Consider the following 23,018-nt stretch of genomic DNA (forward strand, 5'->3'; position numbering starts at 1 on the left):
GTTTACGTCACTCTGCCTTCTGACAGAAGGTCGAGCCTGGCAAGTGCTAAGAGTATGTTGGCCGGTCAGAAGCAGGCAGTCGCAGAGAGTGGTTGGTTACAAGTAGCAATACAATTGGGCTTTCTGATTAAGTTGGATGGGATGTGTGTGTGTGTGTGTGTGTGTGTGTGTGTGTGTGTGTCTGTTTGTGTAGCCCAGTTAAAAGAGCCTTCGTTTATATTCCGTTGTGTACGGGTGCCCATGTGGATGCCTGGCCGCCTACGCAGGACAGAACTGGGGACAGAGACAGATTGTTTGCCTTGGTGGCAACCTCTCCTGGGATTTAGTCTGGAAAAGATAACCTTATTCTTTCCTCGTGGGTCACTGACGGCTGAAGGCCAAAGACATTTTCCACTGGTGAGAAATAAAGGGAGACGAGGGAGGAAGGGAGAAAAAAAGCAAGACAATATGCTAATTGTTTTGAATAAAGTATCAGAGGAAGGGAGGTTTCTAATGATGAAGAAAAGATTCATGAACTTTGTCGTTTCAAACTGAGAATGGCATTGAGACTTCTTTAAACCGGGTCAATTGTTCTTATGTATAATTAATAAGCTAGAAGGCAGACAAATATGTCTTTCATCTGATCCCAAGTTCTCACGAGCCAACAATAAGGCCCACACTTTGATGTCAGAGAGCCGACAGGAATGTCAAAGTGTGTCTGCCACATTGGAGTGGTTCAAACAAGTTTCATTGACATCTCAAACATGTCTCCGCAGCAAACCTTCCAGGAAGCATCTTTCTGAATCAACAAGGACAATACTAGTGTGGCCTAGCTCTTCTGGGAGAAGTCCTTGGTATCCATTGCCCTGCATGCTTTGTGATTCATTTTGCTGTTGAATATTGCCACTTTGTTGTGGCATGGCTGGTCGATTGAGACCAGGGGGAGCTAGGACATGTCCGCTGAGAATGAGTGATGGTGTAGGTGGTTCCTGCAGCATCTCATTCATTATTCATCATGAGACGGGTGGGCAGAGTGCTGCTACTGGTAAAAGTCAGACAAGAACCTCCTTTCTTGAAGCTGCGCCACTCTCCTGGGCTTCCAGCCGCCCCCGCCATAATGAACGACAGAGAAATGAAACGCTACACCAACTTCAGGATAGTTCCCCGCGGACATTTGTTGAAGTTGTCAATGGACTAGAGGAGACAACACAGAGATGGGGAGGAGGGCTTCCTGACTCTAGAGGCAGGTAGGCTACTTCCAGCGGTTGAGGCAAAGGTTTGACATGGGGAATTGTTTTTGTTGTGTGGATGTTACGATGGGGAGAATGGCTTGTTAGCCTCCATTTGTGTAGCCACTTGAGGAGTCTGAAAACAAACAGTGTAATGAATGCTGTTGTATTACACTGTGTCTTTGTCTGCTATGTCGATGTCAACATAAACACTAGTGATTAGTCTTCCAGACCCCATAAGACCTGGGAAAGACAAAAGATGGACGTTGCTGCCGAGCATAAAGATATAATTGATTCTCAACTCATGTTTAATATGCAGTGAGGTTCGCTTTCATCATTTTACACAGTGCTTTTTAGCTTGTTTCTCGCTAGCTTCTACTCGCGGCCTTGAAAAAAAACAGTTAGAAAAGAAGAAGAATACAAAAGAGCCAGTGTTAGAGTCTGATGGTGTCAGGCAAGTGGGGGATGATGGGAACATTGGATTGTATGTTTTACAAACAGAGAAGTTATCAAATGCTAGTTATTTATATAAATATCTCATAAGAATAGAAGAATATTTTAATAACTATTACTATTATTATTCAAATGTCCCGTACTATCTCCACTGCGACCAGGTGCATGTGAGGAGTGAACCTACTGGTGGATTCCATGCACTGTGACGATGGGGACACTGGTTCCAGCAGCCCTACTGCTGCTAGCATGGCACTGCATACGGGCCTTGGACATCCCACTGGAGAGTGAGTCCATAACCCTCACCGCACCATTTTGTACCAAGTTCTCCAGCTTCAGTAACACATGCGTTTCCATTTGGCCGCGCAGAGGTAAACGATTCGTCCTTCTCCTCTTGCAGTCAGACAACCTCCGACCATCGTGACGCAGTCGCCGAAGGACCACATTGTTGACCCGAAAGACACCATGGTCATCGAGTGTGAAGCCAAAGGCAACCCTCAGCCCATGTAAGAACTACCAGCACAGCCCTGGAGGTTCACCCATACAGTACGAGCGCCTGCAGCAATGAACGCATTGTCTTGTGTTGCTTCCTCACGTGCTTCTTCTTAGCTTCTCGTGGAGGCGTAACGGGAAGTATTTCAACGTGGCGCGTGACCCCCAGGCCTCCATGCGCAGGCGCTCGGGGACACTGGACATCTACGCCTGGAAGGACCCGCAGGAGTACGAGGCGGAGTACCAGTGCATCGCCTCCAACGAGCACGGCTCTGCGTACTCCAACAAGATACTGCTGCGCCTTTCAAGTGAGCCCACTCTGTTAAGAACGCCGGTGTCACGCGTGATCAGCGTCACGCTGAGGAAAAGCTAATCACTCTTCCCATGTTGGTGTCAGGACCTCCACTGTGGCCCAACGAGATCCTGGAGCCGGTGGTGGTCAGCGTGGGCCTCCCTCTGGTCCTCTCTTGCGACCCCCCGCCCGGGCCGCCCAGACCCGAGACCTACTGGATGTCGAGCTGTGAGTGCCTCTCCCGAGCCGAGCCGCGTTGAGACACACTCCGATAAACCACACACGACACGCAGACCAAAAGCACACCCGCCGACACCTGGCCTCATGGAGCTGAACCCGTTGTGTTGTCATGGCGCTAGCACCGCTGTCTGGTGGCCCATATCCTTTACGAGGGCCGCACTTAACAAGGCCGTGTTTTACTGCAGGTTCGTTCGCCCGGCCGTTCTCCTGGCCCATCCAGACGGCCTTCCCCACCATGCAGGCCGTGCGGCAGGACCGCCGGGTCTCCACCGGCGTTAACGGGGACCTCTACTTCTCCAATGTGCTCTTTAACGACTCCCACACCGACTACTGCTGCAACGCCCGGCTCCCTCACAAAAGCAGCATCCAGCAGAAGAGGCCCGTGGTGGTCAAGGTGATCACAAGTGAGTGAACACAAACCGCAACAGAAAACTTCAGCCTCGTTCAACTCGTTCAACTCGTTTCCTGGATGGGTTGGGTCCTGAACAAACAATTATCACAAGCCACGGTTTCAGATTGTCTTTCTATATATTTATTAACAGATTAATATATATCATTTTCAAGTTTTCAGTTATCACTACTTCTTAATACAATAATCTGTATCATTAAACCTCGGTACCCCTTGACATGTGTGTTCTAATATGGTGTCTTCACTCACAGGCCCTTTGTTTGATTTCAGACAACCTCTAACGACTCGCCATCCCCCCTCCCCCAATTCCCCCGTGTGTGTTGTGGTGAGTGTGGGCTCTCTTCATTTTGCTCTCCGTCTCCTCTCCTGGCGTCATGTTGCTAATGAATACCACGCTAGCTAACCGCTAATCAACGTGCTTAGCCAGGATCACGATGAACCCTCGTCCAGTGGCTCTTGAGGACTCTGTGCATGCGCCGTGTTGTGTGTGGTGTCCGCAGCTCGTACCGTGTCCGAGGCTGCCCCCACCTGGCTGTCCCCCATCAGGTCCTCCAGCTCAGTCCTGGTCCTGCAGGGGGAGGAGCTGCTCCTGGAGTGTATCGCCGCAGGAGTGTGAGTAGAGGAGACCATCAATAGGCCTGATTGTTGCCCACCACCACCACCACCACTGTTGTCCTGCTGTGACCAGTCCTAGATGGTGTGGTGAGATGGTTGGACGTGATACAGATGGTTTGCTGGGGGTGGATAAAGTGTCTTTTGTTGACAGACCATCATCACTGCTTTCATTATGGTGGTTTATACCTGTGACCCTTTCAGCCACGGTGGACCACGTCATTGCTACTCCAGAAGTCTCCCTTCTGCTTGAATGACTCAGCACTGTGTTTACAACAGGCCGACTCCTCACATTACCTGGACCAAAGACGGGGAGAAACTGGTGGTGAAGCCAGGAATGAGGATAAAGAACTTCAACAAGATGATTCATATCGCCAAGGCATCCTTTGATGACATTGGGGAATATGTCTGCTCGGCTGTCAACAAGATTGGCTACACCGAGCGAACGATAATTGTCCAAGTCAAAGGTGAGTGACGTTAATTGTAGAAAACAATGTTGTTAGTTGCTAATGATTACAAGGAAGTCTGTCAGAACTCGTTGTTCTCGTTGTGTGTTTGGCAGCGGCTCCCTTCTGGTTGGAGAAGCCCGTGGACTTGGTGTTGGCCCCTGAGGAGAATGGAAACCTAGTGTGCCGGTCTGACGGGATTCCCCGGCCCACTATTCGCTGGTTCATCAACGGCGAATCATTAGAAAGTAGGTTTTACTTGGCGCTATCGAATAAGGCTGTGATAATAAACTGTGCTAAAGAGCCATAGAAACATCCACCCAACCTGACCTCACTGAATAATGTACTGAAGTTAGATGCTAGTTACCTTCCATAGCTGTTGACTGTACCCACTGTGCCAGTGTTTATATGTTTCTCTGTGTCTGTGTGTGTCTTTCCCAGCTGCCCTCCCCCATCCCAGCAGGCACATGTCCGGGGACACGCTGAGCTTTCGTGGTGTGACGATGGAAAACACGGGTGTCTATCAATGCAACGCCTCCAATCAGTTTGGTTACCTACTTGCCAACGCCTACGTCAATGTGCTACGTGAGTCCCCACCTCCTTGCCATGCATCTCACACTACAGTCAGGGCTCTGTGCATGTGATGCATTCTACAGTCACTACGAGTAATATGAAGACATGAGGTAGCTAAAGCTATAGCTATGGACCATCATGAATGCTCTTGCATGTCTGTAGACGCAACCCCTCGGATCATACCACCCTCGGAAGATCATCTCAAGGTAGTGGAGGGAAGCAATACCTTCCTGGAATGCCGATATTTTGGTTCTCCAGTGCCTGACCTGCGGTGGTAAGAACATAATATTCACAAAAACTAAAATGCAGATTCCCCTCACCAGCCGATTCAGGTGTGCGTATATATAAGCATATCTCTCATTGAGCTTTTCTTCCACGTAGGAGTAAGTATGGGCAGGGGAACCTTGAAGGCCACCGCTTCAGGACCCACAGTAATGGCACCCTGGAGATCAAGCAGATCCGGCTGGAGGACACGGGGACGTACATGTGCATCGTGACCAACATCGCGGGCAGGGACGAGAGCCAGATCAGAGTAGAAGTGAAAGGTGAACATTTACCACCATACGTAAATGTTTCTTGTCCTCCCATCGTTTCTAATCCTTTCATAGCCGCACAAGTCGGATGTCATGCACTGACCCCACTGCTCACTGGTTTCAGAGCCAACGCTGTTTGTGAGCAAACCACAGAACCTGAGGGTCCTCCGTGGCAGCGACGTGACCTTTGAGTGCGGTGTGAAAGCAGACGCCACCACCCCTGTCACCACCACCTGGCTGAAGAACAAGCGGCCGCTCTCGTTGAACTGGAGGTGTGCCTCATATCAAACATATGAACTTAAAGGTGCAGGGAGTAGAGTTGAGTGACGGAGTAGCGGAAAGGACTTGGCAATAGTGGATTATAATATTAACCAGTATGTTTCAATTGGTGTATAATCCAGTGAATATAAAACTTGTTTTCGTCACCTTAGAATGAGCCCTCTATATCTACATAGGGAGTGGGTCCTCTGCCACGGAGCCCGCCATGTTGCCCCGCCATATTTCTACGGTAGCCCATAACGGACAGCTCTAGAGAGGAAACGTTTTATTATCTTTAATCATAACAGCTATCTTCCTTGTAAGCTATGACCAATAGCTTTACAGACTAAATAACTCAATGCAATTTATGCATCTATCAAGGAATCTCATCACTTGATACTTGCTACTCAATTCTGTCGTAGCCGTTTAAATCGTTTTGGAAGTACCTACTGGCACCTAACAGGTGGTCCGTACAGGGCACCTGTACAGGCCACCGTACGACACCAGACGAAGGCCTGTACAGGCCACTTACGTTTATGCTACGTTGTTGGAAAGGGAGGGGTGAGGGGAATTGAGGGGTGGTATTCAGATGGTTGCAACCTCAACGCTAGACGCAACAAAATCTGATAACTGCACCTTTAAACATCAACGTCAGTGCAAACATATTCAAATTGATTTTAACATGTATATTATTAGTATATATGTATATTTAGTATATACATTATTAGTTGACGATTATCTTAATCATTATTTTAGCATGGTGACATATGACATTGTTGGAAAACAGTAACAATCAGTAAACCAAAGGCTAAACTAATTCTCTCTTTGCCCTATCCAAAGGATCTCCCTAGACGAATCTAACCTGGTCATCACCACCGTGAACAGTGCGGACGACGGCGAATACACCTGCACCATCAAGACGGAGATGGACGAGAAGTCTGCCTCTGCTCGCCTCATGGTGATGGGTACGGCGTGTTTGAAGCACGAGACATGACCCAGTGAGCGTCAGTGTAACGTTTTAACCCGACGTCTTCTCCTCCGCTGCAGACCGGCCCAACCCGCCGACCAACCTCCAGCTGTCTGACCCCCACGAGCGCAGCGTCCGGCTCACCTGGGTCCCCGGGGACAACAACCACAGCCCCATCACAGGTCAGCGTCCTCGTGATGACCTCATGGTCCTCCTCTAACCTGCCAGCCAGCCACCTTGTGTTTCTGCCCTGTGCAGCCCGGAGGCCCCGCTGCTGAGTGAACAGAGATGGATCTGTTCATGGGGAACATAAAGATAAAATAAATAAAGGATCTTTAGGTTGTTAATAAAGATCCTTTATGTATTTTATCTTTATTAACAACCTAAGAATGTGCCATCTCTGCTGAGGATGACCTTGATATTGCACAGAATGTGACCTCCTCACTAATCATCAGTCAGTGCACCATCAGTTAGTTAATCATCAGTCAGCTAATCGTCAGTTAGTTAATCAAATGATTCCTCCTCCCCTCCTCAGAGTACCTGGTGCAGTACGACGAGGACGACTGGCTGCCCGGCAAGTGGAGGAACCTGTCCACCTATCCTGGGAACCTCAACTCGGTCATCCTGCAGCTGACGCCCTATACCTACTACGAGTTCCGGGTCATCGCCGTCAACGCCGTCGGACCCAGCCGGCCCAGCCGCGTGTCTGCACGCCTGCAGACGGGCGGGGCACGTGAGTTCAGCGTAACGCGCAGGGAGCACGAAGCAGGGGTGAGCTGGATCCCGCATCAACCCCTTGAGCGCTCATCTATGTGTCCGGTTTTCCCCTCCAGCCCCGGACGTCATTCCAAGGAACATCCGGGGGGTGGGCACGTGGAGGAACAACATGGAGATCAGCTGGGAGGTCTGTTCTGAGCGTAATCTCTGACTGACCTTAAGGCCCCGTCCCAATACCTCCCCTAACCCTAGATTTTTGCCCTAACCCTATATTTTGCTCGTTCTCGTGTAAGGGTAGGGTGTCCCATTACTGTAGGGAGCAAGGGGGAGTGCTATTTTGCCCTTATAATCAACCCTCAAAACGTAGTGAGGTCCGATGCAGGCTTAAAACGAAGTGGAAGATTTACTGTTGAGGGCACTCCAAACCAAGTGGAAGGGGGGAGAAATGGGACAGGGCCTAAACCTCCTTGAATTCAATTTGACTCACGTCACTGTTGAACGGGTTGTCCCCCATCGTGGTGTCGTGTCTCCAGCCGCTGACGTACCGGGAGTGGAACGGGCCCTACCTGAAGTACCTGGTGTGGTGGAAGAGGAAGGACTCCAGGGAGGAATGGAAGAACGCCACCACCAAGTGGCTGAGGTACTACATCTACGACGCCGACACCTTCACCCCCTACGAGATCAAGGTCCAGGCGGTCAACAGCTTCGGTCTGGGACCCGAGTCCAAGGTCATCATCGGCTACTCCGGAGAGGACCGTGAGTATGAATGTGTTCTCGCGCACTGAGCAACGTCACGATCAATAAGGAAGGAAGAAAACGTTCACACCGTTTCTTATGGGGCCGCAAACTATTTACCGGTGAGGTATTGAACGATACAAAGTGAAGGTACCGCATCGTCCCCTGTCCCCCAGGGCCGAGCACGGCGCCCCTGAACCTGCGCGTGTCGGACATCGAGAGCACCCAGGTGACGGTGCACTGGGACCCCGTGGCTCGCACCAGCCTCATGGGGGAGCTCAAGGAGTACAAGGTACGAGTCCACCTCTCCATGGTCCATGTGCTGCCTCAGACCAAAGGCCTTGAGAGCAACGATGTGAGCGTGGCGTCGGTTTGAACATGACCGCTTTGAGGGTGAAGATCGGCCTTCTATGGAGATTGACATTCTTTGAAACCATAAAAGGAAACAATGCATATTTGGCATATTGAGGGCGGGACTTGAACGGCCACCTCACACATGTCATACACTTTATCATTGGCTCCTTTATCAAGACTCCTAAATTATAATATAACACTAATATCGAATCCTTAATAACTGAAAACAAAATATAACTGTTGGACCTTGCGAAATACATATTATCGAAATGTACTAGCCACTGAGCTCATAACCAAACAAAAAAAACAATTATTGTCTTTGTATTAGGAACAGCCAATCACATTTCTTCTTTGTTCTTGTTCATCAAATAAACTTACTGATGCAAAAACAAAACTGCCATTGACTGGAATTTACAATCTCTGAAAGTCCCTTCAAAGTAAAAGTCCCATCACGCGCTGTGTTGTGTGAATGACTTTGTCTCCCCAGGTGTACTACTGGAGGGACAGCAGCCAGCTCAGGTGGCTGAGCGTCAGCCGCGCCATGAAGTCCAAAGGCTTCCCGGCCGTGGACACAGAGTACACGGGGGTCCTGGACGAGCTGCTCCCCTACAGCAACTACAAGATGCACATCGTGGTGGCCAACAACCGCTACGACGGCCCGGCCAGCCACACCATACAGTTCTCCACCCCCGAAGGAGGTAAGAGGCTACACTCACACACGACAAACCGGTTCATCACAAAACACCACACTTAAGAACTTAATCCAAACTAATTGTGTGTGTTTCCCACATACACACCGTATGCTGCTCGTTCTCCTCGTCTTGTTTGTGTGTCTGTCTGCAGTCCCATCTGTTCCCAAGTCCTTCCGGATCCAACAGCGCCATCTGGACACCATTTACGTGGACTGGGCCTTGCCGGCTGAGCCCAATGGCATCATCACCGGCTACACGCTCAAGTACCAGACAGGCAAGCGGCCTTGTGCTCCAAACAGCGTTTATACAACAAACAGAGAACTGGGCTGCGCCACTGTACACTAGACTCCTGAACTCACTGCAGCGAGGCCAATGTGTTGTGATGTGTCGACGCCACCCCGGTTCAATATGCACCTCACGAGTCCTCAGGAGAGCACTCAGGTTCACTGCCACTACACAAAGCACCGGGGCGTGTACAAGAACACAATTGCCAAGGCAGTTGTTAGTTGCCTGAAAACGTGATATACATACACACGATATACATACAAGAAAATGTAAAACAGTACTGTTAATCTCGCCGGGACAGGTACCGTCTCAACAACAAACAATAACAACAACATCACACGCACAGCAGAGCAGACACGTTCAACTCAAACCGATCTTAAATAGAGGAAAACTCAAAAGGACATGTGCGTATGCAGTCCTCTAGGTAACGCACCACCATCCTCTGGAGTACTGCGTCAAGTACCGCCTTGAGTAGTCTCACCAATCACTTCCGTGTTTCCCTCTGCGACCACAGTGAACGCCACCAGAGGAGAGGAGATGCGCGTGGAGGAGTTCTACTCAAACGTCACCAGTTTCTCCGTGCGCCGCTACGACCGCTACACCCGCTACCGATTCTCTCTGGCGGCCAAGACTCAGGTGGGCCAGGGGGAGTGGCACACGGAGGAGTCGGCCCACTACACCACCGAAGGTAGGTGCTCTGTTCGCTACGGCGATGAGTACAACGGGGCTCGTACATCAGAATGCATCATGGGATATTTGGTTGGTGTTGCTGACCGCCATCAAATCCTAAATGAACCGTAGCCAAAGCTAATGGAAACGTAGTTTTGCCACGTATTGCGTGAGAAACAATGTCGCAGTTTTCAAACAAAACAATGTCTTCCCATTTCACGATTAAATTACTGAACAATGACCCCAAAAAAACATTACTACCAACATAATAACCAACATTCCAATGCTCCTACGCTTCCAAAATGAAGACGGTACAAGCCTTTAAGGCCAGATAGTGTAATGGCAGGTCCAAAATGAACATCAGCTAGAACAGACTCACCCACACACTCACTCACTCACACACACACACACACACACACTCACACTCACACACACTCACACTCACACACACTCACACTCACTCACCGCTGTGGGTCCATGTGTCCCGTCCCCAGCCTACGCCACCGACCAGGTGGACCTCTCCACCAAGGGCTGGCTGATCGGCATCATGTGTGCGGTGGCCATCATCGTGCTCTTCCTCCTCATCGTCTGCTTCATCAAGAGGAGCCGGGGGGGCAAGTACCCAGGTACTGTTGGCGGAGCGCCGGGCGTTGGGTAGCAGCCGTCCTGAAGGGTGCACTTCAGCAGTCAGCCGGTTCCTGTTGAATGCAGTGCGCTTAACATGGTAGTCCTTTCCCTTTTGATGCGTTTAGTGCGGGAGAAGAAGGACATTTCGCTGGAGCCCGTGGATGACAAGGACCAGGAGGGAACGTTTGACTATCGGTGAGCTGCCCCACCCCCGACTGACCCCACCCGCCTCATGTTGTAGCGTTGACTGAGGCGTCCATTGTGTCCGAAAATATGGGATAATGTTGACTGACGACATGAAATGGTCATAAATACTGGACTGGAAATAATATGTAATAAATGGTCACTGACTTAAGAAAAGAGTGTGTTTCAACAGAAAGCAACTCTGCAGCTGTGTATGAATATGTTGCTTATCACTGCACTGCTATCAGAGATGCTTAATGTATAAAACAGTGTTAATGTGTTTATTGTATTACTACTTGAACTAAATACATGATTTTTCTTATTTCTTCCCCCAATTCAATCTACCTTATCCATTTAAATCTATGTTCTCCTTAAACTTCCCAAACTATTATTTTTCACACTGGATTATTCAAGGTCTCTTGAAAGGTATGAACCTACTAAACACTGACACAATGACACTGTTGATATGGCTGCAGTAAAACCTATTTACAATTGTAATATCTTATTGATATTTATTGGCCATATACGAGCATCAGCACCTGGGTTTCTATGTCAGAGCGTGGGGGCTTGCATGATTAATGGTTAAGTTATCAGTGTGCTTCTGCATTAGGACAAGGACCATACATTAAAGGAATTCACATTGTGTGTATTACCATACAATGGGTTTTATGCCTTTAGGACGGGGATAATGCATTAAAGGAATCCACATTTTGTGTATTACCATACAATGCTTTATGCTTTTTCTGTAAACAATATTTATCATTTCAGGATTGCGCGTGTGGTCACCCTCCCCTACCCCCGACGGTAAGTCAACTCCTCCTGTGCTTTATCTGTTATGGACCATCACGACGTGCATCGCTATACTACACAAACACACGCGCTGACGGCTGAGATCCCGACTGGGATGACATGGTTCGCGGAACCTGCGGCCTCACCCCGTCTCCCCTCTCCTCTCCCCCCTCTGCAAGGGAGGAGGAGCGGGGCCTGCAGCGGGGCCAGGCCTCGGTGGAGCCCATCATGAAGCGCACGGAGAGCGACGACAGCCTGGTGGACTACGGCGACGTGGAGATCCAGTTCAACGAGGACGGCTCCTTCATCGGCGAGTACACGGGCAGCAGCAGGAAGGACGCCGCGCGGAGCGCCCGCGACTCCCGGGACGAGATGGACTACGGCGGGAACATGGACCTGCACTCCACCATGAACGCAATCTACTCCATGGCCTGACCCGTCTCCGGGCTTCGGTGAAGACCCGGGTGGGGGTGGGGGGGGGGGGCGGGGGTGTGTGCGTGGCCACGCGGCCTCCGGGCCGTGGTGGACCTGACCCTCACGGCATCCACCGGTATCCAGGAGGAGCCTGGGAGCACCACCCACTGTGGTCGGCGTGCCACTCGGGTGACGGTGACAAACATCCGGACGATAAGAAACACATGGAGCATGAAGTGCCTTTAATCTTTATCAACGTGCACTTTGACTTTTTACTCTGATGGACAAGTCTCAGCCAGAACAGGTTGTGACCGGTCAGGGGTCACCAAAAACATGAAAATGATAAAAGAAAAAAGGTGGATTCCGCAAAGTGTCACACAGAGTGTGTGTGTGTGTGTGTGTGTGTGTGTGTGTATGTATGGGTGTTTGTGTGTTCATTTGTGCATGTGTGCTTTTTAGTTGTGTTTTTACTCGTTTCATGTGCAAAAGGCATGCCTTGCAGATCATCCCCCATTGTAACGTGTTTCTTGCTGTCCGAGCAGTCTGTCTGGCTAATGAAACACTAACCTTCACGCGCTCCTCTGCCACTGTAACCCTCATCGAGAACAAACCAATATTTGGCTGGATGTTTTCATGCAGTGTTGTTTGACTTCTAGAGCTGAGTGACTATTTGTGTCTTTTCTTTGGAAATTGAAGATTTTGGTAAAAACATTGTTTTTAAGATAAATTGAAATGTATACAACTGGAAAATGTCACTGTCTGGAACAAACAAGGGTTAAGCCAGTGGAAATTTGTTTTGTGAATAGGTCCCATCTTTAATCCGTTCATTAACTCCTGCTATATTTAACCCTGTAAGAGGTGTCACCTCATGTCACGCAACTGGAAAATGTCATTGTCTAGAACAAACGAGTTAAGCCAGTGAAAATAGTTTTGTGAATAGGTCCCATCTTTAAACCCATCTTTAACTCCTGCTATATTAAACTCTGTAAGAGGTGTCACGACCCGTCACACCATCATTTCCAGGGGGGTTATGGAGTTGCTTTCTATTTGAACTTTGACATTTGATATTCCAATGACGTTTACAATTACGTTTCCAAGGACAGTACTTGTGTGCCGCCAGTTTATTATTTGGTGACAAGCATTTTAAATTTTTATTGCATTCCAGTTTCATTTGATTGGAGCACGGGGTGAAAACAGAGCTTCATTGTTGTCCAACTCTCCATAAAACTGTTGTGAAACAGGCAGACAGACTTTGTACACAATTGTCCTAGTGGGTTTTATTGGTATTCAATTTAAGATTATTTTGCATGCTATATTATTTGCTTTAATTGACTTGTTACATGATCGATGTTTATCAACAACAGTAATTCAAGTTCAAGTAAATCAATAAACACTGAAATACTGATCTCTTTAAAGTGACGATCCTATGAAGTATTCCTCCGTCTGGCCTTCCTCCTCCAGACTAAGTAAGCATTGCTTGCTATTTCTTCAACTAGAGCCACTTACTTTTCTAATTAGGCGTAGATATGAACGAGCCACTCAGTATATGAGAAGGTTTTCTAACCGGTTTTATAACACAATCTGCTCAGTCCAGGATCTGAATCCAAATATTTCAGTGTTTTATATAATTAGATATAATTGAAGCACTTGCCGGGAAACCCATTATAAATGCATGCGTCATATGTATTATCTTATCCACAGCGAGCCCTTTTATTAGTGCAACTGTAAAACAGATGCATGGTTTACATTACCCCACTACTTAATTACCCTAATCAAGAAAAATCAGATAGGGAAGTGAATCATCTTTTAAGATGCCTAACGTAGTCGTACTGTACTGCAGCTATTGAGACACATGTCAGGAGGCAAGCCTTTGATCCTGACACTTTCTCCCGTCGATAAATAACATCGCAGCTCAGGCAGAGAGGCCAGAGTGTCGTCCAACATCAGTAAGTCTTTGCTCTGGTGTCTGTATTGTTTGGTGGTGTATTTTTTATTTATTGATTGCTGCTAATGGAGAAAAAAAAATCCAGTGATGAGTTAGAAGTCAGCATCTCCTGCTCTGGGAAATTAAGATTTGTGTTCAACCAATAGCTGATTAATATTACAAAATGATTGAAATGTTTGGTTTTGGATAAGTGATGAATGCAGATTGTCTTCCCTGCAGGTGTCACCGTAACAAGAGCAAAACCACAATCAGCCATGGCCAACCTAACCATCCTGTCCGGTAAGGTTCTCCTTTTGTTCTTCAGTTCAATACCACACCTGTTTGGAAATATTCATTCAATGTTAATTGAATATAACCCTTGTTTGTTTTTAGGATTGGTTCTTTTAATGTCTCTCCAAGTGGGTATGTCTCAAATTTCATACTCTTTTCAGAATAATGTCTTATAATTTGTTTTTGCTCATACTTATATATACAGTCCATGCTAAGGTGACACTATTCCCCCCCCCCCCAAAAAACGGACCATTTCTAGTTTGGCTATCCATATGTTGGCAGTAGGCCTATGTGCCCAAAGGCTTTCTGTGTTTTAGGCTTTGGTAAACCAGCAAAAACAGGCGAAGTAGCTGCCTGAATCGGGCTTAGGGTAGAAGGTTAATACATGGACCCAGGGAGGCACAGCCGGTCAGAGAGACACAAGACTAATGACCAACTGTTGCAATTAATATTCATGAGCAAGCTAGAACCTTTTGCCATTTAAAAATCAAGACTATATTTAATAATCAGTTTTTATAAAACTGGAACGATCCCCATCAAACTGTGACTATCCCTGGGAAACGTGGACGTCTGGTCACCCTAGTCTATGCACCATGTCCAACCATGTGTCTTGCTTCCTTTCCAACAGTGTCGTCCACTAAACTGGTGTGCTACTTCACCAACTGGTCCCAGTACAGGCCGAGTGTGGGTAGATACCTGCCTGCTAACGTAGACCCCCACCTGTGCACACATCTGATCTACGCTTTCTCCATCCTCAACCACGCCAACGAGCTCGTCACGTACGAATGGAACGACGAAGTCCTCTACAAGTCCTTCAACGACCTCAAGAACAGGTACATATACCAAGTTGAAAACCTACGCAGGGCTTATACTAAAAACAAACACTTTGGAACAGAAAATCCAAAAATACAAACCACTTTGTTTTTCTTTGTATTAATTTAGCTATTTTCTAGCTTTCTAGATCTGTGGCTAAAGTTAAATTGTGGGGATGGGGGTGGGGGTGGGATGGATCAGTAAATGTGAGGATCAGGCATCTTTGCTTCCACAATACTTGCATCGTCAGATTGACAAAACAAAACATTAATGTAATTATAGTGGAGGAAAATGTATTTGCTGGTAGTTAATTTACATTAAATACCTTTTCTGCCACAATCACTTAAAAAACAATAATGGCCACCAGCAAACCTGCACAACAGCAGCGTAAAACCCATAGCACATAAAATACAAGATGGGAAAAATCTATGTTTATAGATTAGCGCTATTTACTGAATAATAATACATATGTAATGGCACTCAAACATTGTGAGATCCCTGCCGACTGCTGTCCTTACTGACAGGGCCAGATCATCCATAAGGGCACTTGGGCCAGCGCCCAGGGGCACCAACCAGTGGGGGGGGGACCACATGAAACAAGCTTTAAAATAAATAATCGTCATTTTTTAACATTATCCACCTGAAAATGTTGAAAGATCATACATTACCCGATCATGAATATTAATATCACAAAAATATCAACAATAATAATATAATATAATAATAATAACAACCTAGGTTTTCCGTTTGTATGTTCACTGATGACAAATTGCCCTTCATGGCAAATACAGATCTATTCTATTCTATATTTTAGATGTAGAGAAACATTATTGGAAAAGTATTAAAAAATCCTCTTCTTGTGTTCATTCAACAGCAACCCTAGCCTCAAGACGTTGTTAGCTGTTGGTGGCTGGAACTTTGGAACCTCACAGTAAGTAAAAAGTGAAAATATGAACACAAATAAGAAATGTAAAGGATTACTATTGACGATGAATACTTTATATGCTACAGCCTGTTCTTTACACATGTCCTACTTGTTCCTTTAGGTTCACCATCATGGTTTCTACTCCTGACAACCGCCAGAGATTTATCCAGTCTTCCATCCATCTCTTGAGAACACATGGTTTTGATGGGCTGGACCTGGACTTTGAGTACCCTGGTTCACGGGGCAGCCCACCACAAGATAAGCAAAGGTTTACTTTGCTCTGCAAGGTCAGCCCATTACTCAAAGTCCAACCACTGATAAACATGTCAAAATTGATTACTCCATGATTATTAAATGACCCAAATTAAGAATGTAGGTCAGACACATGAGTTCACTCTTGTTTTATCATTATTATTACTCTTATCATTATTATCATTATTATATAAGTTATCATCAGTATTATTGTATCTTATTATTGTTATTATTGTTGTTATTATTATTATTATTATTATTATTATTATTATATAAGTTATCATTATTATTCTCATTATTATTATACAAATTATAAATTTATTTGCAACTCTAAAAATGAATTCCTAATTCTTTCTTGGGTACAGGAGTTGCTTGATGCGTTTGAAAAAGAGGCAGTTGAGACCAGGAGGCCAAGGCTGCTGCTCACAGCCGCAGTGGCTGCTGGGAAGGAAACCATTGACAACGGTTTTGAGATTGCTGAGCTGTCACAGTGAGTCTTGTTACGACAGTAAGAGCCTTCAAACATTGCCCTCGTTAAAACATCTCAATATTATCATTCCAATTGGTCTCAAGCTGTCCCGTATCTTTTTTCTGTTTAGTATTCTAGATTTCATCAACGTTATGACCTATGACTTCCATGGAGCATGGGACACCTTCACCGGTCACAACAGCCCGCTGTACCGCGGTTCTTCTGACGAGGGGATTAACATTTTCTTTAACACGGTGAGTTTACGGCCGGTCTACGACAACGGAGGCCTTACAATCCGACAAGTCTCATGCGTTTGTGGTTCTGCTGTTAACCGTTCTCGTGTGTGCAGGACTTTGCCATGAAGTACTGGAGAGACCAAGGAGCTTCTACTGACAAGCTGCTGCTCGGTATCGCCACCTATGGGCGGACGTTTCGCATGACCGGGCCGACACCAGGAGTGGGGTCTCCAGCCAGCGGAGCGGCCTCTGCGGGCACCTACACCCGGGAAGCAGGGTTCTGGGCCTACTATGAGGTGATGCTTCAGACCACCACAGCATTGCTCCACCTTTCTTCATGCGTTTGTTGCACCGTCACATCCCCCCTTTAATTTTGTGTGGATGCTAGATTTGCTCGTTCCTTAACGGAGCGTCGGTCCATTGGATCGAAGAGCAGAAGGTGCCGTACGCCACCAAAGGAAACGAGTGGGTTGGATTTGACAACAGGGAGAGCATTGCGATCAAGGTAAAACATGTGTGGAGTAGTGTAACAATATTTAAATAACCAAAATGGGCATGACAGTATTAATACTGTGGGGAAAAAACGGATACAGTTTATAAGAGCCAGTGAAAGTAGTTTGTGAAATTGTTATTCTGTTTTTGGTTGTTTCACATATAAATGTTATGAATTGTACTGTTTATTTTCATTCCATAGGTAGAGTACCTCAAAGCCAACAAGTATGCAGGAGCGTTCATTTGGGCTCTTGATCTAGATGATTTCTCAGGGCAGTTTTGCAATCAGGGGCAAAATCCTCTGATTAGCCACCTCCGCGCTCTTCTGAATTCAGGTAAACACCCATCTCATCTCCACACTCCACCTTCACACAGAAAACATTCAAAGCATCCCCGATAGGAGCTGACCGTTCCTTTCCTTGCCAGATGGGCCACTTCCAGTTCCCACGACAACGATAACAGTCCCTACGGCTGCCGCCACCACCACCCCCGCCATCCTCCCCTCCGCCACCGCCACCACCACCGCCACCACCACCACCACCACCGCCCCTATTCCTGGTGCTCCGTTCTGTGCAGGCAAGCCGGACGGCCTCTATAGCAATGATAAGGACGTCAGCGCCTTCTACCAGTGCGCCCATGGGATAACGTATGCACACAAGTGTCCAGCCAGCCTTGTTTTCAATGACATTTGCAAATGCTGTAATTGGGCCTAGGAGGTAACATTGATTACTGATTTGGCTCAGACTCACTTATCCAAGTGCAATTGTGAGTTTCAAATGCAAATTATATGCACAATTATTTGAAGGTTGTGATGGGAACCACAATATTCTCATGCTGGTGATGCTAGTGAATTCTTTGTATTTCGCCATTCAAATATGTCCCCCCTTTTAAAAACGTGTCTTAGCCTTTATTAATTAGGATTTCAAATAAAGATTTCAAATACTTTTTTGCTTTGAGTTGTACTTCTACACTGTTCTATTGACCCCTTTGCCTGCTGTGATTCATTAAACATCATACTTTAGAATACAAACACAAGATAAGGACACACAGACACATGCAAGCTCAATGTGTTTTATCCATGGAAAATGAATCAGTAACTTGTACTGTTCAGCTTGTAGAAAGGTGGACATGTATGTATTAAAGTCCAAGTCCAGAGATCTTTTCTCTATTGTGATATCTTGGCATTACCTGAATATACAACTGCCTGGCAATCTTTAATATAGTAAAACAGCTCCATTTAATTATTAGGTGATATAAAAAATAAAAAAGCTCAAAGTACGCTAGTTTTGATCATGTTCTTATCAATAATAAATGTTCATTAAATTATTAAAAACTGCCTACACTCCTTTTAACTGATATGCATGTAGCTTTTTGTATTATATTTTGGACAATGCTTCATAACAACAATTGATCAGGGCTGAGTGATGATTCAATAACCAAGAGACAGGTCCTATGGGAGAAAATGATTGAGGCCGTAAGGAACTATGGGGAACATCTTGCCTATATGTTTGATACCAGTGTGGAAAGAAGCCGAGTTAAAGGGGGCCTTGTTTCAGGGGATTCCCTTTGCCATTCATAACACCTCCTGATAGTCCTCTGCTAGGAGACCCTTATCCTTTTGATTAGATCAGACATCCCTAGGGTGACTGGTGACCACTGAGACAGTTATCCCTCTGTGGTCAATGACATCATTCTATTTCTCAGTTCACTTAGATGTTAAGGTAAAGTATATAGGTATATAAGTATATAAGGTAAATATTGTCACAATAAAGCTAAATCTTAGACGTTGTATGTATAAGTGGCCCCTGAGGGGGATGTCTGGCTCACGTCACCATGAGAGGGGGAGACGAGGAGGGCTTTGCGACGTCCAAAAGGAGGAAATGCCCTCCTGCAGTCTCCCTGTCTCATGGTACTTACTCTAACTTAGAGGTTAGAGTTAACTAGTCAGACACTGCCAGCTATACATACAATGGTATTGTTGTGAATTATTTGAATGCATGTTTTATTGGTTACACAAGGTTTTATCGCTTAAACACATGTGGTAAGTCATGGCTGTTTAGGATCAGGTTAATGAACAAGGTGATGATTGGATTTTAAACCCAGAGTATTCTCTACCTCACATAGGATATAACTGTATTGTTTAATATGCAACTTCTCACACTGTAATGATTGAGATATTTAAGATTTAACTTACACTGTAATGATTAAGATGTTTAAGATGTAACTTATTTTTACTGTAATGTTGATGTGTCTTTACATTGTAATATACTGGGAATACAGGGTGGGAAGATAAGGGTATGCTAAGTAAATGGGGAACGGGAGTGGGAGACACTAGAGGAGTCCAATAGAGCACAACAGTGTGGTTCCGGAAGTAAAAATCCCATTAATTTTCTCCATTGAGGTTTTGATTAAAAGCCATAATGTCGTAACCATCAAAAGTATAGTAACAACACGCCGTTATATTGTGAAACAATGGTATATGCTCCTGTAGAAGCCTTAAGTTAAACGGGCAACATCTAGTTTTTAGAAAAACCGGTGCCTGCATTGGTTGATGTAGCCTGCAGGCACTCTACTGCTTTACTCTTTTACATGGGCACTTTGCTTTATTCTCTATTTGACTATATAGTCTCACATCTAACATACAGACACATTCACCGCATCCACTCACACACAAACCATATCCTTGCATTTAAACATTATTATCCCTAGACATTTGTTTTCCCTTGTTTTGTACCATTTCAAATAAATTACCTTTTTGATTTAAAATTGAATTCAGTTTGACTCCCTTTATTATGTGATGGTGTATGAGTCCACCGTTACATCATTTGGGGGGCTCGTCCTGGATCCCTGATTGGTGAAAAATCCAGATCATAGACTCACTTGTGTGTTCAGGTTGTCTTGGCTATTAGTTTGGTGCAGTCTCTGGAAGAGGGCTCCAGCTGGGCTTTGCCTTTCCTTCAGGGCGCTGTTAAGTGTTTTGCCTTTATATATATATATATACTTTATTGTCTGCTACACAAGGGTTACAGAACATTTTCTTTGATATGGCTCCAGTCACAAATAAACATTAACACAGACATAAAAGACAAGACAAGACATGAGTGTGGAGGTATCAGCTGACTGTGGTGTTCATTTTGTGCTATGTTGTTTGTTGTTTTTGGGACAATCCTTGTCCGATGTTGTTATAACTTCTGTCAGGGGCAGGCATTCGCCAGACAACTCACTGTGCAAGTTGGTTAACTTGTTGCGCATTACCGCTTTGTTTGTTGAACAAACAAATTGGTCTATTTTTTGATTTTTAGTCTGACATTCCTTGTCATTTGAAGTTACTGTGATGTGGAGGTGTTGCCTCCTTTGGCTTAATTACTTGTTTTAGTAACTTGGCCTTTTGTGAAGCAGTTTGAAATTTAGTGAGTTTGTTTGAACTTAAATGTCTACTTTGTTCTGTTTTTTAGCCTACCAGATCATTTGTGTGTTGCACTGCGTATCACATTGAAGCCTATTTTCTGATTGTGTGTGAAAGAGCACTAGTAGCCTGTATTATCTTTGTGGCTCAAATTTGGATTGGTTTGTTTTGTAGCCGCTTTGTAGCTCTTTGCTGTTAAAGGTACTCTAGCTTGTGTTAAATTAGCGCCTATTGGGAATAGGTAGCTTAGCACATAGCTATTTTTGTGAATTGTGCTTTGTGTTTTGGCTTGTTTGAGTGAGTTTGTTACTCACTGAGTTCAGAATGGCATCTCCTGAAGCTTTTATTGCTAGTCCTTCTGAAGAGTTGTTGTCTGGCCTAACCAAATCACAACTCTGCACAGTGGCTATGCACTATGACTTGGTGATAACAGCGCTAGAGAAGAATATTAAAGAGCCCTTGTTCCTTGCTGTAAAAAGCCAGTTAGAAAGGAAAGGAGTGTTGAAGACTGATGCTCCTATTGACCCCGATGAGCTACAGCTTGAAAAGCTGAAGGCTGAGAAGGAGGTTTGGGCTCTCTCTTTGGGGAGAAAGAGCTTGAGCAGACTAGAGCTCTGCAGACTCGAGCACAAGCTTGAGTTAAGGTGAACGGAGCACGATGAGCGGAAGCATGCTTTGTCAATGAAGAAGCTTGAACTCGAATTAGACCGACTGCCGCTTCAGCCCTCTCCTGTCAGTCCGCTTCTACGTGGTTTAGATGTGTGAAAAAATATACGTCTTGTTCCACCCTTCTCTGAGAAGGAGGTGGATAAATATTTCACCCATTTAAGCCCATTTTAAGCCCATCACTACGGTGGCCGAGAAGGGTCACAACACATGCAAACACTACAACACCTGCATATACAGAAAACACCTGCAAATTCAGAAAACACTTTCATAAATTACACAACACGTGTGCTGCAAATTCCAAAACACCTGCAAATTCAGAAAACACCTGCATTGATTTCACAACACATGCCTTGCACATGTTCACAACACGAGCAAATAAGGAAACAAACTGCAAGTAATGACAACGGAAATGTTTCCGGGGGGACCATAATCAGTGACGGTCCCATATCCGGTTGGCGGTTCTATTAAATTACGAACGTCTTCAGTCATTGGATTGTGCTACAAGAGGTACGTGTTTCTCTTTTATTATGACAGACTTATCGATGTGCTCTGATAACAACAATTATCTGCATGGACTACTATGCATACGTTATGGGGACAATGACTTAATATGTAGAAAACACACAAAACCACTTTGTTATCAGAGCACATCGACAAGTCTGTCATAATAAAAGAGAAACACGTACCTATTGTAGCACAATCCAATCATAGATATATATATATATATATATATATATACTGACTAGATATTGCCTGAGCTGCGCTGTTCAGTGGAACATAATATGTTCCATAATATGTATCCCGCGGCAAGATGGAGGCGGCATTTTGCCGGGGATAACCGCCCACCTGGATGAATGAATGTCGATGGGACAGAAGTCCTTTCCCAGTCTAAATCACTCTAAAACACTTTTTTTTTCATCTTCAATCGGGTCGGGTCAAACGTGTGTTTGTGGTAATGCTAGTAAAAATAAATTTAAAAAATATATATATATTTTTTACTATTATTACACGTCTGACCTATGTCAGAAACCAACCCGCTTGAATATTGCCTTAAAATAAGGCGTTTTAGAGTGATTTAGACTGGGAAAGGACCTCTGCCCCATCGACGTTCATTCATTCAGGTGGGTGGTTACCCCGCGGCAAGATGGCGGCATTGTTGACGCATGCTTAGAAGCCGAATGCGGTCAGTATATATATCTACGATATCTAGTCAGTATATATATCTACAATATCTAGTCAGTATATATATCTACGATATCTAGTCAGTATATATATCTACAATATCTAGTCAGTATATATATCTACGATATCTAGTCAGTATTTATATCTACGATATCTAGTCAGTATATATATCTATGATATCTAGTCAGTATATATATCTATAATATCTAGTCAGTATATATATCTATGATATCTAGTCAGTATATATATCTACGATATCTAGTCAGTATATATATCTATGATATCTAGTCAGTATGTATATCTATGATATCTAGTCAGTATATATATCTACGATATCTAGTCAGTATGTATATCTATGATATCTAGTCAGTATATATATCTACGATATCTAGTCAGTATGTATATCTATGATAT

At 45.2% G+C, this 23,018-nt stretch overlaps 1 protein-coding gene and 1 pseudogene across 2 annotated transcripts; both read left to right on the forward strand.

Moving 5' to 3' along the window:
* Positions 1-1,101: 1,101 nt before the first annotated feature.
* Positions 1,102-11,966, forward strand: nfascb (neurofascin homolog (chicken) b; the record flags this gene model as incomplete). Its single annotated transcript, XM_084479611.1, has 26 exons — positions 1,102-1,226; positions 1,823-1,945; positions 2,059-2,164; positions 2,268-2,458; positions 2,548-2,670; positions 2,868-3,086; positions 3,592-3,703; positions 3,983-4,170; positions 4,266-4,397; positions 4,591-4,734; positions 4,885-4,996; positions 5,104-5,267; positions 5,380-5,527; positions 6,354-6,478; positions 6,561-6,662; positions 7,016-7,213; positions 7,314-7,384; positions 7,731-7,953; positions 8,109-8,224; positions 8,774-8,984; positions 9,130-9,264; positions 9,778-9,951; positions 10,427-10,558; positions 10,685-10,754; positions 11,511-11,546; positions 11,711-11,966. Exons 2-26 carry the CDS (start codon positions 1,870-1,872, stop codon positions 11,964-11,966), a joined length of 3,564 nt encoding a protein of 1,187 aa, XP_084335737.1. The 5' UTR covers positions 1,102-1,226; positions 1,823-1,869.
* Positions 11,967-14,062: 2,096 nt separating this feature from the next.
* On the forward strand, positions 14,063-18,060 carry LOC311359634 (acidic mammalian chitinase-like; annotated as a pseudogene). Its single transcript has 11 exons — positions 14,063-14,169; positions 14,263-14,292; positions 14,789-14,993; positions 15,848-15,904; positions 16,020-16,185; positions 16,516-16,640; positions 16,750-16,873; positions 16,969-17,151; positions 17,244-17,360; positions 17,550-17,682; positions 17,774-18,060. The product of its transcript is annotated as an acidic mammalian chitinase-like (transcript).
* The last annotated feature ends 4,958 nt before the right edge of the window (positions 18,061-23,018 follow it).

The sequence above is a fragment of the Micromesistius poutassou genome, assembly GCF_964030765.1.
Source record: "Micromesistius poutassou genome assembly, chromosome: 15".
Taxonomy (NCBI): domain Eukaryota; kingdom Metazoa; phylum Chordata; class Actinopteri; order Gadiformes; family Gadidae; genus Micromesistius; species Micromesistius poutassou.